We start from the raw sequence: 18,983 nt of genomic DNA, 5'->3' as shown, positions 1-18,983 counted from the left end.
CCTGTTAATACATGGCTATGTGCAATCTCCAAGTGACACTGAATCCAAGTACCTCCTCATGCAGTTGGAATCGATAGGAACATCGAGACCCTTCATGGCTGACAATCAATCAGTCTCTGTCCCTACTCCCACCCCAGCATTTCCCCCATCCAAGCCCTGCATATCTAAGCAAGAATTTTGTCTCCAGAGAAATCCCCAAAAGACACATTCACTCCTCTGGTGATGGCAACCCCATAAGCTCACGGACTAGTTTTCCTTGCAACATGCCACTCTGCCTGGGCTTTACTAGGCCAGGACTAGACCCAGAGCTAAGCAAGCACATGCAGCAGGTGACACATGCATCAAGTTTTGCTTTCAGACAACCTAATTAACACATTCACATGCCCTTCTGTGACATCAGAAGCTGGCAAGCATGAGGACTTTGCTGTCAAAGGTTACAGTTTGCACTGGGCCCAGAAGTGGTTTTCCCTAAGGCAAAGCAAATTGAAATTCAAAGTTTAAAAGCTTCAAGTGACTATGAAAGGAATTGCCGAATAATTTCTGGAAAGGCAGCATTGTCAATGATCATGCAGCCCACCAACAGCGGGAGCTGAATCCAGAATTGCTTCTTCCAGATCTGCAGAAATTCATGACACTGGCAAGCACTGGTCCATGGGAACAAATGACTCCCTGGCTCTGGGCTGAATGGCACCCAGGCTGCGGTATAGATTTGAGGAACCCTTGGCACTTGTTACTGGCCTCACAATGCACTCATCCTTCTGCAAATAAGGTGCAAACAACACAGCTGGACTGCTGTCCCAGGTAAATGTACCTACAGATGACTTTTCCAAAGCAGTGCATCTTTTCCCAGTGAAATACACAACCTCTTCTTACCTATGAAATTGTGATTGAAGACCCCTGTGAGCCAGATCTGTGTGAGATTGCAAAGGGGCAAAGCTTTGGGATTTGGGCACACTTCTCTTTGTTTCCTTGCGCGGGCCTTTTGTGAGCACAGAACACATCTAGGTAGAAAACTTTGGACTATACAAGAACTTTTGGATCCATTGTCCCCCAAAGTGGTCAACAGGTGGCCCCGCTGTAATGCCAAGTAACAAAGAGCAGCACAAATGACACAAAGAAAACATGGCAAAAGAGGAAGAGGAGAGGCCCAATGAGGAAAGGATGTGGTGAAACAATGGCTCATGGAGTGAGCTGCACTGCCATAATCACTAGGCTAGCAGGTCCTGGTCTCACATTCTCCTCTTGGTTTATTTAAATTTTATTTATTTATTTACCTTTTTTTTTTAGTCATCAAAATAAAAGATATACAATTAAAAATATGTCATCAAAATTTAAAGATACAATCAAAACATATTTATTCAAAACTACATCTAAAGATCAGAACATATGTACATCTATAACTATGAAGCCTAACACATAAATCCTATTCTTCAAACACTCTGCAGAAAGGTGGCAGCTTCCTCCTGAGCTTGGAGGAAAGAGAGCTCTTCTGGATGGGAGGCAAGGACTTTGTGGGTAAGGCAACATCGAAGTGTCCAGAGAAAATGTCTCGGTGAGACTGTAACCAGTCAGGCCTGCAAAGTGGAGACACAAAATATAACAGAGGCCACAATGCAAACCTAAAGCATCTGAAGCTCCGTATTTCATGGGACGCATTTCCTGCCAACTTCTAAACAGCTGCCCAGGGAAACATGCTCCTGCTGGCAGACACTGGAGGCAGGCCAGGGGAAAACCCTGACCCACTTCCACAGAGCTACCACAGGAACAGCCTGGCCTCTGGGCTGCCCTGGGACAGCAGGGAGCCCAGAGGCCTGTGCTTTCCAGGAATGGCTCAGCTGCACATGCACCCTCCTGCTCCTCTCCCTGCCCCACAGCTGAGCAGCCCTACAGCTACACGGGGCACTGGGAGAGCACAGCTCCATGCAGGGGGCACATGCAGGGCACAGCTGTTCCCTGGGAATGTGCACAGGCTCTCTGGGCTGCCACAAGACCCTTCCTCCCACCAGAGATGGGCCCAGCTCCCCCCTCACCTCTGTGTGAGGCTGAGCCATGCTCAGCCTTCACCTTGTCCTCAATCTGGCGTTGCTTCAGGCCCCCCATGCCATGACTAGGAAGGGCGATGGAGAGAGCAGGGGCAGATGCACAGCCTTCCTTAATATTTTGCCATTTTTGGCACAGCTAAAAAGGCAAATCTCGAGGTGTCCAACTCAGCATGTCCTCAGCTTCCTGGAGAACATCACACCTTGACCAGCCCAAAATTTTGGACAGGTTGTCCCGCACATCTGGAGGCTTGCTGGCAGCACACTTCTTCAGCTTGCTGCCCATCACCTTGTAGAGGGCAGAGGCGAGCTTGGTGGCCACAGTGCGGACATTGGCACTTCGGACAGGCAGAGCCTTGTTCTCCAGGAAGGACCAGAGCACGGGCAGGGTGTCGCGCTGGACGACTTCAGGGCTCCTGGCATAAACCCACTCCACAAGCACTGCCGGGAGAGAGACACAGCTTCTTAACCACCAACCTTAATGCAAACAAGGATCTACCTCTGCTTTTGCTTCTTGGAAGCCTCTCTTGCTAAGATCAGCAAAATAGCACACAGAGCCACAGCATCCAGAAACGGGCAAAGCAGCTGATCATCCTTGAAAATGAACCACCAACCCCTCAGGAGTAATTTCTCCAACCGGAGCCTTGTCCCTGTCGCAGACTCCGTACCTTTACGAAATGATTTCACAATCTCTTTCTGCATGAACAATGAATGAAATGTCAAATTGCCTTTTAGTTCCATTAAGAAGTTGTCTAAACCCACACTGAAGATTTGGAAATGCACCATAGAGAGGAAATGGAGAGATTTCTGATAAAAGGGATGATTCCATTGTAGTAACTTTGATGTCAAGTGCCAAATGTCTAATCTGGCTCTTCCCTTTGCTCAGTGGCACACAGCAAAGGGCAGTATTAGAACACACTTCAAAGCTCCAGCCCACCAGAGATGGCTGCTGCTTGACAGCTGGATTAAAAACATCAGTGACTAGCTGGTGTCTTTGGCAAAATACTTTTGTGACTTCCAACAAAGAGCTGTTTCAAACCTCAGGCTGTCTTAGATAATTACCCAGACCCCATTGCCAAGGCATTTGGGCATCTCCACATTTCAATGCCATTTCCCCTCCTAATGTTAATGGCATTTTTTCTCATAATGTCCACTGCAATAGGGGCATAGAGAGAGAACAATGCTACACAGGGGACTGCAATGTAACCAAAACACGAGTGTTTTCTCCTATTGTCTCTGAAATCTGCTCCCCGCTCATTTTCTGAATTGAACTATATCATATACAGACAAAAATTTACTACCAACAGGGCTCCTTGCACAGCTAATTGGGCTGAGAGATCAAAACCTGAAATGCTCTGGAGACCATTCTTCTTTTCTAATCAGGCAAAATGTTATCTAGTAGCCATTTCTTATTCTGTGGTGGAAGAGACTTCATTTTCCCTATGCTGTTAATCCACCAGCAGTCATCAACATTGAAACAGCTCCTGAAAGTACCCAAAACCAACTCTGCTAAGCAGGAAAAGGGTTATGGTACCCACTTTAAAATAGGAATTCATTTGAGTTTAAATGTAATTAAAGACATCGGTGTCTATTGAATGTGAGGAACAGCTGTCTGTTCCTAAAAATCTCAGAGAGAACATCTGCTTTTTCTAAAGTAGTACTAATTTATGGTTAATTCCTTTATTTGAAAAGGAGATCAAAATAACTGCCAAACTAAATCCCCTATTGCTGGAGATCTACTTTTTTCAAATGCTCTTGAAAGGGCCTTTGACATTCCCAATCACTGAACATGCCCTTTTAAGATTCCTAATGAAGACACAAAGTGTATTAAACCTTGCATTTAAAGATGTTGGCATAATTAGCAGTGCCATTAGCCCCAGTTAAAGCAAGGTTATCAATCGTCTTCTCTACTATATATTGAGATTATCATTTTTCCATTCATTGCCTATTGCTGACATAGCAAGTTCCTCTGAGGAATCAATTATCAGCTGCATTTGTAGCATTTTGGACAGCGCTGTCACAGGAAGACACTGTTTGCACACCCTGAAATGCTCAGTCCAATGTCACCTTGACAGCACAGCCAGGGAGCCTCAGCACTCTGCTTCTGCCCCTCTGCCCCCAAAGGCTGCCTTGCACTGAATCCATGCCTCTAATATGTCTGTTGAGTTTTGACCTAAGCTGTGACCCCCAGGCTCTGCACGGTTCAGCCTCAAAACTTTCCAAGAGAAAAACAAGAATTCTGTGAGGACAAAACAAACTGATCCCCTGAAACAGCATTTGCCACCATCCTCCCTAAAGGATCACAGATGTCCCTGAGCCTCCAAGAAAGGAGCCAGCTGGGGTATTTTTAGCCCCTTCCTTTCCTGGAGGTGGGTTCTGAGATGCCCCAGTGAGAGCTCAGCCCCGAGGCCGAGCGCCGTCCCCATCTCAGATGCTGCACAGCTCTGCAGGAGCCAGGGAAAACCTGCCAAATACACCTGCCATGGGTATTGGGCAGGAGGGACAAGCTCAGCACCTCCTGATTTAGAGGAGCTACTCTACTGTCTATTCACAGGCATTCCTGTAAACAGTGCCTGGGAAGACCTCTTGGCTTAGAAGGGGAGGCCATACCTGTGATACGCTCCGCGACATCCAGCAGAGCTTGGCCACTCAGTTGATTCCATTGGTAGCTGAACTCTTTCAGCAGTGATACTTTATCTACAAGTGAAACACATGTTTCTGCTGACTTTTCTGAGGTGATAGGAGAAAGGACAGTGGGGAGGGAAAGGGCAGGGGCAACCCCATTTTATAAAATAAAGTACATTTCTGCTGACTTTTGAATCCTTTTCTTCTTTCCTTCCAGCCTACTTGGCAGGCTTTTAAATTCCAAAAGAAAAGCTCTCCTTTCACATTTGTAAACCCAAAGTTGTCTGCTGTACCAGAAGCTATGTTAAAACATTTCACATCAGGCACCTCAAGAGTCCAGTCACATGTAAGCAGTGAAAAGGTTTTGCATCCCAGAGCAAAAAGGAAGAACCCCATCCTTGGGACACAGAAAGGCACTGAGTCAGGCAGTTTGTGAGTTCACAGAGCAGATGAGGAGGGGAAAGTGGAAAGTCCCTTTGCAGAGCTGCCTCTTCAACACTCCTTTATTCAGGCATATTTCCCCAGTGCGGCATTTTCAGAGCTGACATAAATCTGCATGGCAAAGGAATTTAGAGCAGCCCTTGCCTAGGTACTTATTCGCTCCAGCCATCTTGCCCCATGCAAAACAACATGTGGAACAAGGCATCATTGACAGCTGGGTTTATACCTGTTTGTTATAAAGAAATGAACTTGGTGAATCTTAAGTTTCCCTCTGAAAATAGAAGACAAAGAAGAAAAGTGGAAAATAGGCAGCTAATGCCTATAATGTAGAGCTTCCCAGGTGGCTGTTCTGCAGAAGCTCTGATGGGTCAGTGTCCCTTCATGCCAACAGCAAAGCTATTCACTTGGGAAGTCAAACGGGGCCCATGCAAACTCCAAAACCCCCTTTGCCTCTGAACTGTAGCAAAGCTGTGGTCCGGGACATGCTCTTCAGACAAGCAGCACAGAGCCATGGGCTCCTGGGACTTTTGGGAAATGCTGATCACATTCAAGCCTGTTGGGGGACTGGTGCATAAGGACTGCACCTCCACAGCTTCTGGTGGATGTCAGCTGGAGCGTTCCACAGACAACAGCAACTATAAAGGCACTCAGCGTTCTCTTGTGCAGGAGAGACAGAGATGCAGTTGAGGAGAGTCCATGCCAGGGGTCAGCCTTACCTAAATGAGCAATGGATTCTTCCAGTGCTTTCACGGCTGCAGCACGAACCCTGGGATCCTTTGAGTTTAGGCTCTTTGTTATGCCTTTCACCAAACCAGTGATCACCGGGTTCAAGGCATCCTCCAGGATGCCTGTGATTTCAGCCAGTACGTCCAGCGCCTTCTGCTTCACTTTCTTGTGGCTGTCAGATATTCTCAGGACAAAATAATCAAAAATCTGTGAAGAGAATGAACAATGTGAAAGCTGGATTAAAATGTCCTTGTTTGAAGAGTGGATGGAGCACTCAGCAATATAAAAGATGAAAGTGATCCTTTCTGTCAGGTCAGCTCCTGCTTGCATAATTTCACTGTTTTCCTCTGGGCCACTCACTGGAATGGTGGCGCAACCTCATGCTGGTTGAAAGATTTTCTTCTGTTTTTAAGAAGTTTGGTTGGGGACAGAATCGTTCCTATGGTATTTCTCTCCTTCTATAAATCATTAAATCAATTCCATTTCCTAATGCAAAAGATTACCTTTGCTTTAGAAGCATGGAAGCAGAAGTTTACAATGCCTGGTTTTCTACACAGTTGCCTCAAGTACTGAAGGCAATTAGGATTTTGCCAAACTATGGCTGGAGGAGATCTAAGTTTTCTTTTGTTTGTCTCAGAACCAGGGTCTGGAGAAGTGCAGGGCTCTGATCAACTCTTCCAGGATCTAGACCATTTCTCTAAGTAAAAGGTAGACTTCTGAAATTCCATCTGCTCTACAGCTCTCATTAGAGCAGGTTCAGTCCCTTGACAGCCACATTATCAGGCACCTTTTCCTGGAAAAAGGGAAAAAGCAGCTACTGGGAGGAGAAGGCAGAGATGTGTCCTTAGCTGTTTTTCTCCTTTTCCAAAGAGAAAAAAAGACCCCTCCCAGAAGGGTGAGCACTGTCTTTACCAAAAAGAACAGGAACTGGGATAGAAAGGAGTAGCCAGAGTTGTGCTTGTGCAAGACAAGATGGAGTATATAGAAGTATTCTTTGAAAAAACAATGGGTTTAAACCAACCCAGCCTGATACTTCTCTTCCCTATGCAAACCCATTTTTGGTCTAGAGAATAATTGCCATGCTTTCAATGGCTGCATTCCCTTCACTTAACCCAACTGGGAGTAGGAGAGAGCAGCAGTTAGACCAGCAGAAAATTCTGTCATCATCTGATGAACAGTATCAATAGGCACCTGCCAGACAAATACAGCTGGACTGAAATAACTTGTCCTGAAGCCTGGACCTGAATTAAATATGTCTGGGTAAGAGGGACCAGCGTGTCCCAAACAGCCAGGATGGAGTGCCAAGACACACTGAATTAACTTGACTGCTACAGGCTTAGGAACGGAGGTAAAGGAAAGGAAGGATGAAGATACCCTACATACTTGGACAATGTTAGTGGAGATGAGCTGGGGGCTGGTTTTGCACAGGTCTTGGAGGAGTGCCACTCCTTCCATCCGTGTCTGAAAGCCCTTGGCTTCCAGGAGATTGTAAAGCCTCTGGAGCAGCTCCCTTTCTTCCACAGCTGGAGGTAACGTGACCTGGGCTTTTGCACAGTGTAGGAGGCGTCCATCAGAGGTAGATTTCACCCTGGAAAATAAATCCAAATGAGGAACCTGTTGGTGATAACACCTTCAGTTAATTGTGAGCAAAACATCTTGAGGAGCTTTCCTAATTATGTGATTTCAAGCTCAAAAATCATGAGGCTCTGAAGAACAACGTGGGCCGCATGCCAATCATTATGGGAGACAACCTGCAAGTAACATTCCCGCCAGCGCTCTCAGGAAGACCAAGGATGAGATGCATCTGATCTATCTTCAGATGGCTTCCAAGGCACACAGGTCACATTGCTTTGTGGAGAAAGAGAGATGCTACTTCCAAGTTTAAATGCCTCCTCATATGGGACGTGTGTGTCTTATAATAAGGAAATTCATCATTCTGGAGAAGTGTCTCCACAACCAGGCATGACAATCTGGAAAAGCAGCTCAGATGCATCTGAACAGAGGAACAGGGCCATATTTGAATGATTCAGAAAATCAGTAACAGAGATAAAAACAGAAGCCAGACATCCCAGAACTACGCTCACATTTCATTTGCTTCCCTAGAGACTAGATCCACAGGTTAACAACCCCACTGGGAACAATTCTCCTGGATCAGCCTGTCTCTTCCATGAGCACAGGAAGATGCTAGCTATGCTGCTGAGGCATGTGGTCACTTTGCTGCCACCGCTGAGCATGACAGAGCTAAAAAAATCCCCTCTGTTATCAGAGAAGAACAGGTACAAGTAGCTCTGCCACTGCCATCAAGAGACAGCAAGGACCAAATTCCTGTCTTAAATGCTGATTGTGGCACAGGACGAAATAAACCAAACATGCTGTCCATCAAGCGAATTATCTGAAGGACAGGACTATCAAGACAAAAAGTCCACATTGAGACACCTGTTGACCAAAGTTGCTCAGGAATTGCCTTGCTACTTACTACACAAACTTGATACTGTTTGAGGGTGAGAAAACCATGATACAGCCAGGCCAACCCACATGGATGAGAACTGCATCTTTGTGGAATGGCATCTTGCTTCTAGACTGGGACTCCTCATCAAAACACCCATCTGAAAAAGACTCCATTCAGATGAAAAAAAAAACCCTGGCTGAATTTACTTGTCCCAAGTCAGGCAGCAGAAACTTGGCCCTGTCATAGCCTCGACAACACTGCCCTTGCCTCTGCACTGGATCCTCTGAGCTGCAACCAATGGGTGTCTTTTTGTCTCTCAATTTCTGTGGAAACCCCGCCAGAGAAGTTGTGTTCAGTGTAATGCAGAGGTAGGCATTTTTTATCGTAGAGCATTTGTAGGGAAAGGAAACAATCCGTGGCACTGGTCATCTCGGCCAGAAAGATTTTCCTGAGGAAGAGACGTAAAGCTTGTCATGTGCTTTGTCACATCTAACTAACGTGCTCAGCACCGTTTACTAGAAGACAATGTGGCCTGGGGCTTCTTCGAGCCATCGTTCCTCTTCTTCACTGGCTCCTTGAAAGATGGGCGTTCCCCCTTCTGGTTTTCCATCCCCTACAAAGACATAGAGAAACCCCATCAATCTTTAGAATATAAAATAGGAAATTCCCTGTTTAAAACACAAGTTAGAACCAGCATCACTGCCACCAAGGCTTAGGGAAACATTTCCTAACTGACAGATGGAAACAGAGCAGAGATTCAGTGATGCTAACTCTTTGTTTTCAATAGCCCAAGGAGAGTTATGGGTGCTACCATACGGAGCAGGAGTCTAAAATCCCAAATCCATTGGTCTTGAGCATAAATGGGAATAATGCAAACTGGTAGGCAACAAGTGTTCTTAAAGGTAGCAACAGAAAAAACTGGACTCTTTGGGGGTTGGCCCATTGTGTTGGAAGTTGATTTGGTTCAACACTCACTCTCCCTGAGCCTGCACAAAGGCAAGCTCCCTTCTCTAATGCCAATAAAAGAAATAAAATCCTCCCCCAAACAAACAAAGGTTTTCCCACTGGATGCTGCTGAATTCACCAAGCTTCTTCCAGCTCCACAGGCTTGACAGCAGGGCAGTATTCCCAAAAGACAGACAGTAATTGTAGTAACTAGGATTGACTTGGACATCTTTTGTAGATGTGGAAATTTTCTTGGTACTACTACTTCCAGTGACTTTTGCAAAGACTCTGTTATCTTCAGAAGCACTATTCTCACTTAATTGCTTCAATGGAGGCAGAGTAGGGTTTACGCTTAAATGTAAACCCATTTTCTCCTCTTTCCCTTTCCTCTTTGTGTCTGATATTCAAAATATTCAACCCCCCACTTTTTCCCTAATATCAGTTCCTTTGTGGTCTGCAGATGAACAGGCTGAGGATTAACAGCTCATTGCCTGGAGCAACCTAATTCAGCAGAAGAGGAATGAGATGAAGACAGATTGGGTATGTTTGATCTCACATTAGCAGTGGCAATACTTACACAAAGGAGACATTTCTCCTGCCAAGCACTTACTTTCTTCTTCATTCTTGTCAGAATATCTTCCAGGCCATGGGTGGAAAGAGATCGTTCCAAAAGCGTTTTAAATTTTTGATGATTGAGCAACATCTTCACCATCCCCTGTCCATAATGCCTAAGGAAGGACAGAAGAAAGGAAGGGAGGGAGGGAGGGAGGGAGGGAGGGAGGGAGAGAAGGAGAAAGATAGGAAAGAAAGAGGGAAGGTGGGAAGGCAGGAAGGCAGGAAGGAAATGAAGGAAAAGTGAATAAACAAAGGAAGAGTGTTGACAGAAGAGGCTGATACCTTAAACTCATCAGGTGCAATCCTTGCATGAGAAGGCATTACCTACTCAGCAAAGAGGGAGATTTACTTCCTCTTGACACTCCTCAGTGCTGTCAGCTGAACACAAGAGGCAAGAGGAGAATGTGGGGCAACAGAATAATATCATTTCCCTCTGAAACTGTGGGTGTGCTTCTGTGGGATCAAAGGAACCCAGGGAACAAGCAAAACACATCTGCTTTGTTGTCAGAGCCTATTAGCAGAGTCCTGCTTCCATTGCACAAAAATTTGCCTTTCTTTAACTGGCAGGGAAGTCAGGACAAAACACCTCATGCATCCTACTGATTATTCTATACTATAAGTATGCAGAGGGGCAGCTAGTTGCTCTGGTGTTCTTGGCAGCTATTAATGGGAATTTCATCATCAAAGGAAGAGAATTTTGGTGGTTTGGGTTGATTTTGCCACTAGGAAACCACAGTTTTCTTCAAGAAGAAATTTGGAGGTCACTGAGCCACAGACAACAGCATTCTAGAAATCTGCAGAACAGGTTTAGAACAACTGAATATGTTGGCTAAAAACCCCTGAAATCTTTCTAGGAAAAGTCTTAAGTTAATGAGAAATGGATGTTTGGGATCCTTCAGTGATGAACATTAGTCAACATTCTGGCTTTGTGTTGTGCACCTAAGGCCAAACAAAACTTTTGGACTGGCTAATCTGAGCTCCTTTGATCTCAGTAAAGAATCCTTCAAGCCACAGGAAGCTGGCAATGCTCCTTTTTGCTGGCCAACCTCAGGTTACCCAGTACAGTCATTTGCCCAGGCAACGCAGAGCAGTGGTCACAGCACCAAGGCTGACAGAGCTCAAGAAGCATTTGGACAATGCTCTCAAACACATGGAGTGACTCTTGGGGTGTCCTGCACATGGCCAGGAGATGGACTCGATGACCCTAATGGGTCCCTTCCAACTCAGCATATTCCATGATTCTATGACCCTTATTCACACAGTGATGTAACTTCGTATTTCCTTTAGTTCCCACTCTTTTGTGGTTTTACCTTTATAGCCAGACAGAAAACAGTTTTCCTGTTTTAGGAGGTGAAAGGAAGATCATTACCTTGCGTCCTTGTGACAGTCCTGAGCAAGCTTCCCTGCCACGTGTGCCAGCCTCTCAGCCCTGGGTGTGCCTGCCAGCCTTGTGACTCCAATTCTCTGCATCAAGGACAGGAGGAGTTCGGCTGCACACTTCCGCACCTGGGCATGGCGGCTCCTGGGAAGAAGAGAGCAAACACTGGGGCACAGGGAGAAGGAGCAAGAGCAGCACAGGCCTTGGCCAGAGCCTGCTCCCTGTCCTTGCTGGGGGAAGGAGGCCTGGGTTCTCCCTGCAACTTCAGACACCTGTAGAAGGTTCTGTCCTCAAGTAAACACAAAGTTAGCATTGTACAGAAGGACTGCCTGCAAGGAAGAGGGAGGAATTCAGTCTCCCTGCACTACCTGATGCTCAATTTCTTTCACAGTATTTACTCTGAGAAAGACTAAAGAAACCGATTACATATGAATTATTTAGAAATGAAGGACAATTCATGCTGACCCATCAGAAGGCACCCACTACACAGAGCTGCAGCAGGACTGAGGCTCTTTCAACCCATTTATCCCCAAATCTGCAGACCTTTGGAAAAAAACAAATGGAGGGAAAACACGTTGTGGGCTGTGAAGTTGCAGAATATCCAGCAATGCAGCCTGTTTTTTCTGTGAGGCTTGGCAAGGGAAACATCTGAATATTTTACACTATTCCAAAGCTGAGGAAAGGGTGGCAGGCAGTTTAGCCAGGTTGTCCTGTTCTAGAGAGTGTCTCTTGGGAACTATCCGCCCAGCACCAACATTAAAGGCAGCTTTGCTTCAACTGACCCACAGCAGTCGGCCTGTGGAGGTGCCTTTAAAGTGATTCAACATGTCAAGGCTAACAAGACACATCAGTTTGAATAGAAAATAGAGTTCTTGGCCAGGACAGTCATACAAGTCTCCTTTTGGCAGGAGCTGCACCTGCTGTGCAGGCTGTGCCACACTCAGCAGATTCTCCCCCATGTGCTCCATGCCCCAGCAAGTGCCCTCCTTGTTTCTCGAGGTAATGGCATCATGAGGAGACATGGTTTTCCCAGGGCCTCTGTGGTTAGCGCTGTGAGATATCAAACACCACTCACAGCTGCAATTGCAATTGTCCCTCTTCCCACAAAAGCAGAAGGCTCTATCCTTAGTCTTTGCAGGCGCTTTCACTTCCCCAGCAGCCACCACGTCTAGGAAAACCTGACAGACTGGGAGAACTCCTGCAGGCAGCAGGAAGCTGAGTCAGAGGAGCTTTAGTTTGGATATCAGGAGAAAGGTTTTTCACCCAGAGGGTGCTTGGGCACTGGAACAGGCTCCCCAGGGCAGTGGTCGCAGCACCAAGCCTGACAGAGTTGAAGAAGCATTTGGGCAACAATCTCAGGACTTGGTGTGACCCTTGGGCTGTTCTGGGCAAGGCCAGGAGATGGTCTCGATGGTCCTGATGGGCCCCTTCCAACTGCCCATATTCTACAGTTCTGTGATTCTGAGAACTAATAGGCTGCAGGAGGGCAAAAACAGGCGACAAGAGGAAAGAAATGAGGTTGATCAGAGAATCAAGTCACTGAGTCCACAGAAGATGCAGGATAAAGGACCCTTCCCTCCCACCATTCCTATTCTCTCTGTCATCCCTTCCCCCTCCCACACACTAGAAGGTGAAGAATATCACTAAAAGAAGAAGAACCTACTTGACTCCCATGTCCATGAGAGTAGTCATTGCTCGTGCAGGAGTCACATTCTCCACCATGATCCCCAGGGTCTGACTGGCTGCTTTCTGAACAAATTCTGGGGAGTTCCACACCATCTGGAGAAGGGCCCGAGCAACCTCATCCACCTCAGAGTCCATGTCCTTCTTCAAGGTCACAAAGAGCTCTCCCAGAGTGACGATGGCAGAGTAGGACACCTTGGAATGGAGGCTGGTCACCTGGGGAAGTCATGAGGGGAAACATAAGAATCACATTGAAAAGAAAACCAGTTGCCTTCAACAGAAGTCCCAGGAAATGACAACACATCCCACTGTGTTGTCACTCTGGGGAACATAAAAGTACAAGAAGAGCAGAGGAGCACAAACATAGAAAGGCACTTAATCTGGCACCTATTTCTGGCCTCAGACCTGCTTACTGCAGGCCTAAAAAAAAATGTCACTAAAGTGTTCTACTTAACTCTTCTAAAATGTCCATGGCTTTGATTTTAGGCCCTTTTACTAGAAAATTAAAGCAAGGGCTGCTTTCAAATCATAAGGGCACAAGTCATAAAGAGAGAAGAGTCAGGTGCTCCTGTTGAAAAAAGCAATGCCAGCAGCTGAAGCACTCAGCCAGGAAACAGAAAACACAGGCTCAGGCCTACAGACTAATTTGCAGTGTGGAATTACAGCTTGAGCAGAGATTGGGGCTCTGGCAAATAACATCATTAGTGCCTCAGTTTCTGCATTTGCACATTGCATTGTAAAGGCACCGCACTCAAAGACGAGTGCCAGATACCTGGCCTACCAGTAAATACAGCTACATGTACACACAGATCCTACAGACAGCTGACAGACATTAGAAGTAGAAGGTCTAAAACCAGAAATCAAGGCAGTCCCTGAGCACATATGGAGATGAACAAGCACATGCCTACTCTACACACCGTGGCTGAAGTATGGGGGACAATTCAGAAGAATGTTCTCACCTCGCTGGTAACCGCCAAGCAAACGTCACGAAGTCTACAAAGCAGGACCTCTGAATGGGACCCAGCCAGGTGTCTGATGTTGAAGAGTCCCTTCTCCTTCAGCTCCCTGAAAGGCAGAATAATGATTTTTCTCTCCACTAAGGCAGCACCCTCGGAAGTGACCAGTCTGGCAGCTCAGTCAAACAATGAGAAGTGCTTTTCAAGGAGTACTTCATGAAATCGTGGAATGCCTTGCCACAGGATGCTGTGGCTGTCAAAAGCATACACAAATCCAAGAGGCAAATAGAGGGGTTCCAGAGTCCTCATCTGTGGCCGTTTAAGAAGACAGCCTTTCTGAAATCTCTGGCACATGATGCCCCTCTGTCACTGCTTCCTAGAAGCTGTGAGACCGGGCCATGCTGCTGTTTCTTGTCACCTTCCTGTACCTGTCCCTGAGACACAGTCCCACTGGGCTGTTCTTGGGGCATTTTCCTTCTTTGTCAGCCCCAGCAGGCAGTTCAGCAGGGAGAGTCTGCACTGGCACTCTGGAGCTGAGTTTCCACTCTGCAATCTAGGCCTCTCTGTCACCCCCTCCACTCCACCTCACACATTCCCCAGAAAAGCAGCAGGATGTCCCAGAAGATTCCACTCCTGGGCAAGAACTGTTGAAACTCTGGCTTTTCCCAAAACCCCCTACCTAAAACAACCCCCACAACAGCAACATGTTATTTAAACGGTGCAAACAACTCTCAGCACTCACTTTGCACAGGCCCTCAGCTACAGAAAGGTCTGTGAGGCATCAGGGCTGCAGCACAGGGCTGGTGACCGATCCCACAGGCACTTCTGAGTGCCATCCAGACCCCCCAGACCTGCAGAAGGTCTCTGCACCTCACAGGGCACCAAAGAGAAATGGGGAAGAGAAAGCAGAAGAGAAAGGGCAAAACAAAGGTGAGTGCACAAGGAGATGCATCGTGGCAGATTTTTCATGCTTATCCCAGTGTGAATGGAGTCCTTACCCCTGTGTGAATGAAGCATCCACCAGGGAGTGATCAAAAAGACATCAAAAAGAAAACCAGTATCACCTAACATTTGCAGGCTTATCAGCTCTGGACCTCCTTCTGCCTGTGTATAATGTTGGGACACATGGTGAGTATTGACAAAAGATCTCAGGCCCATATGAAGCAGTGAGAAGGAAAAAGTTGAATTCCCAAAGTGCAAGATTCCTAGAGGATTTTCTTTTTCCTTCTCTTCTGCCATCAGCCCTTCAGCAGTAATGACAGGCTGAGGGGCTTGAAAGCACAACTCCCTGGAAGAACTCCCCGGAGCTACTTCTGGCACTCCCATGCAGGAGGTCACGGGGGGACCCTGTCACCTGCCATTGCTGGCAGCAGTGGGAGCAGAGAGGAATCTTACTCAGTCCCACTGGGCCAGTGGCCCAAGGCACCCAAATCTCTACACGCCAAATTTCTGCCATCCTGCTTCTGCTCTCAGCCAGCAGTTGATCTTGTTCCAGAGCTTTCTCTCTTCCCTCAAGATTTCCTTTGCAGCCCCACGGAGCAGCAGGCAAAGCGAGGAAATAGCACGGACCTGCTGCAGCTGGAGCACTGCTGCAGACCAAGGCCGAGAAAAGGCTGCTGTCCAGTATTTATCCTCTCACTGCTCTGCAGTGGTTTCACCAGTGCCCTTTGGCCCTCTGGGCTCTCGGGGCTCAGAGGCACTAGCAAGACACGCTTCTAAGCTACCTTCATGCTAAGAGGGACACAGAGTGAACAGGGCCTTTCTTACCAGTCCTTGCTGCCGAGCAAGGAGAGTGCCTCCAGCAAGGACTGCTGTGGGTCTGAAGAGGCGGTGTCCTTCTGCCCCTTCCCACGGAGCGGCTCCTCTCGGCGCTCGGCACCAGTGGCCGTCTGCGAGGTCACTGTAAGGAGAGGGTCAGCCATGGGCGCTGCAGCCCCGGGCAAGGCACCCCGCCATGGAGCGGCCTGCAGCCCCATCTCCCAGCCAAGGCTCCATGTGCTACAGACTGGCACTGGGTCCGAGGCTTCCCTGCTGTCTGGCGCCTTGGGCTCCTTGCTTTCTCCCAGCCTCCCCCGGCTGGGCACAGCTCCAGGCTAAACCTGACAATTGCCCACGCAGCACCAGCTCCCAAGTGCCACAGGTGCCACAGCCAGCGGCAGGTTCCTACGGCCGCAGAGCTCCCGCTCCCTGCGAGACAGTGCCGACCAGCAGGACTGGCTACCCAGGAGGGAACCCCTCAGGTGCCTCTCTTGTCTCAGCACCCTGATTTCCCCCAGCCCTGAGCACAGGGGCACTCTGCAACTCCCTCAGGAGAGACCTGCAGCTGCCTGGCGCCAGCACCAAGCCAAGCCTGACCAACCCAGCCCTGCTGGGCCCGGCTGAATCCCCACGGAGCAGCTACCAGGGAACAGCCATACCTGACCCTCCCCACCTGACAGCGCCTCTGTTTCCATTGACTGCAAATATTCTAGACAGCAGGCAGCTGAGTGCACATACATTTTAGCCTACTTTTGGGAAGGGAGTACTTTATGGGTTTTGTTCTTTCCAAGCACCATCCATCTTTACTCTTTCAGAGCTACACATTGGCTATATTTCAAAGATGATGAGGTGAAATTTGTTTGGCATCTAATGGACATGTTTGAAAACTCAGCAGTTTCAAAGCTTTCTCTTGTGGAAAAATGCAATTTCCAGACTAGACGGTTGAAAAAAAGCCTTCCAAATGCACTCTGAGGATAAAAATATGCAAATACAGACCCACATTCTTGGAAGATGCACTCTCTTGTTAATCAGTTGACCTGGTTTTGCCTTAATTGAAGTTTTTGGTAAGGAAAAAAATTTACAAGGTATGAGAAAAATCAGATGATAAATGCATTTTCTATGAAACCCATTTGTCATCAAAAGCACTGTCAATTAAAACTTTCATGTCGTGCACTCAAAAGCTCATTTTCTAATGTGTAGATGAAAACATTTGCGCTGTCTAAAATGATGGAGTGTAAATACTGCACAGAATCCAGATGACCTGCTCTAGACTCTGTAGGGTTTTTGTGCTCCCTTGCATGTTCCCACAAAATATAGAGGAATGATAATATCAAAAATATCCAGACGGGAGCTAATCTGCATGTCACTGAGGTACCCCAGGCACTGACACCAGAGATGTCACTGCAGAAGTATGTAGACATACACGTCTAGATTCAGTATGGATGGAGAGCCACGTCAGGCTAGTTCTGGTCAATTCTGAACACTGAAGCAGCATCACTAGAAAAGAGCATTCAAAGTATCATTCCCAGCTCCCTTCTTCTTATCTCACCCTACCTGGGATCACAGCACAGGCGGGCTACCCACAAAGGAGAGACAAGAGCCACTAGGGACTATCTGCTGCCTATTTACTGCAGGCAGCAAACAGCCTGGGAGCAGCAGGCAGCCCCTCCTGCCTATCATCTGCTGCACACGGCCGCTGGATTTGCTGGGTGACACAGGAGGCACTGCTTGTTCCCTCTTGGCATTGCAGGCCCTGGGATGGTGGCAGCGAGGAGCCATCGGGCACTTCTGGGAGCAGCAGCACGACTGCACCAAGGCGCTGACTGCCATGCAGAGACAACCCTTGCTGGGATAGCAGAAAAGCTGGCTGCAAAACTGGACAGCAGCACAGGCAGAGGGCCCAGATGGTGAGTGGACAGCTGATCGTGGTGGTTCTCAAAGGTGCACGGTGAGCACAGCCTGGTAGACTGCCCTGCAGCTCATCCCTGCAGGCACAGCTGCCTCCTGGCAACAGTGCTGTAGTTTGGACTATCAGGATGGGCAAAAGCCAGAGCTCAGGCCTTTACCACTACTTTATCCAACTTTCCAATGGATCTCTAAGAACCAACTGCTCCAGTCCTACCAAGCTGGAGTAACTCAAAAGTAGATTTGCTGTTCATTCTCAGGACAGGCTATGGACCCAAGATCCCAGCTGTGCTGGCTGAGGCAGGAGGCAGTTTGTGCTCCTTGTGCAAGGAAAAACCCGTGCGGGAACAAGCTGCCATGGAGCAGGCTTACCTGAGGAGTTGCGTGGGAAGCTGCCATCCCCATGGATGATGGGCGTATTGGGCAGTAAGGACACGTTGTCCTGCTTCCTCAAGACCTTCTTCTTCAAGCCACTACCAGGGTGTTTCCTCTGCACTCTAGAAGCTGTGCCATCGACAGGTGGTAGGCTAAAGCCTGCAGGGACCAAAGAGGAGCTTGTAGGTGGAGGGTGCTGCACAGGGTGATGATGGAAAGCGCCAGAAAACTTGCCAGAGCTGGAGAACATGTCTTTATTACCCAAAGAACTTCAAGTATAACAATGGTATTCCACTCTATACCAAGTATAACAGTAACTTGGGACAATGATCACAGAATCCTAGAAGAGTTTGGGTTGGAAGGCACCTTTAAGCACCATCTAGTCCAATCCCTGTGAGCAGGGACATCTTCATCTAGATCAGGTTCCTCAGAGCCCCATGTAAACTGGCCTTGAACACCTTCAAGGATGGACCAACAACAGCTTCTCTGGGCAAACCCTTCCAGCTTTTCATCCCTTTCATTATAAAAAAAAATCTCCCTAAGATCTAATCTAAATCTACCCTCTTCTAGCTTAAAACCAAACTGCAGTGATGCTTCCTCTAAGAAACAAGGAAAACCAGTATTGCTTTGCTTTTGTTTTCCTGTTTCAGAGGCTGGCAGGGGAAGTTACCAAAAGAAAGTGCAGATAACCTTGCGTGATGCCCTCGGGCTGAGTGCTGCCTCCTAAAGGCCCTGCTGCCGCCCTTGGGGCAGCGCTCACAGCCCTGCAGGCAGAGCCCCTACAATGCCTAGACCCTCTCCCAAGGGATGGGCTACTGGCAGCCGACATGACATTACTCTGTTGGCCAGCAGACTGAAATCTGCTGCATGACAAAGGCCTCAGCACCTGGATGCTGGAAAGCCTCTGTGTCTGATAGAGAAGGGCAGAGATGGAGATTGCTCTTGACAGAGATTCTTATCTGCCCTTATTCATGCAGATTTTAGTAAACACCTTCTTTCCAGTTCCTAAAAGTCCTGGGTTCTAATACCTGTATGCATTTAGATCAACATTTTCTTCTCTTTGTTGGAATATTTTAGAAGACATCCAA

The 18,983-nt window shown here is 47.6% G+C and overlaps 1 protein-coding gene across 2 annotated transcripts; it reads right to left on the bottom strand.

Moving 5' to 3' along the window:
- Positions 1–1,330: 1,330 nt before the first annotated feature.
- On the bottom strand, positions 1,331–18,160 carry LOC137467282 (TOG array regulator of axonemal microtubules protein 2-like). 2 transcript variants are annotated; one of them, XM_068178779.1, is made up of 12 exons: positions 17,893–18,160; positions 15,625–15,757; positions 13,861–13,966; positions 12,882–13,117; positions 11,210–11,362; positions 9,836–9,953; positions 8,790–8,893; positions 7,215–7,419; positions 5,822–6,038; positions 4,650–4,736; positions 2,031–2,480; positions 1,443–1,574 (listed from the first exon to the last, which is right to left on the bottom strand). In XM_068178779.1, the coding sequence occupies exons 1-11, from the start codon at positions 18,143–18,145 to the stop codon at positions 2,179–2,181; spliced, it is 1,914 nt and encodes a 637-aa protein (XP_068034880.1). In that variant the 5' UTR covers positions 18,146–18,160; the 3' UTR covers positions 1,443–1,574; positions 2,031–2,178. The 2 variants fall into 2 exon arrangements, with proteins under 2 accessions (XP_068034881.1, XP_068034880.1); XM_068178780.1 differs by lacking the exon at positions 2,031–2,480 and having other exon boundaries at positions 1,331–1,574.
- Between the last annotated feature and the right edge of the window lie 823 nt (positions 18,161–18,983).

The sequence above is a fragment of the Anomalospiza imberbis genome, unplaced genomic scaffold (assembly GCF_031753505.1).
Source record: "Anomalospiza imberbis isolate Cuckoo-Finch-1a 21T00152 unplaced genomic scaffold, ASM3175350v1 scaffold_56, whole genome shotgun sequence".
Classification (NCBI taxonomy): domain Eukaryota; kingdom Metazoa; phylum Chordata; class Aves; order Passeriformes; family Viduidae; genus Anomalospiza; species Anomalospiza imberbis.
This window is presented reverse-complemented; position numbering and strand designations above follow the sequence as displayed.

Coding starts and splice junctions, on each gene's coding strand:
- LOC137467282 (XM_068178779.1), bottom strand. CDS start 18,145: ATGTTCTCCAGCTCTGGCAAGTTTTCTGGCGCTTTCCATCATCACCCT. Junction 8,894..9,835: donor TGACAAGAATGAAGAAGAAA/GTAAGTGCTTGG, acceptor ATGTCTTTGTAG/GGGATGGAAAACCAGAAGGG. Junction 7,420..8,789: donor ACATTGTCTTCTAGTAAACG/GTGCTGAGCACG, acceptor TTTATTTTCCAG/GGTGAAATCTACCTCTGATG.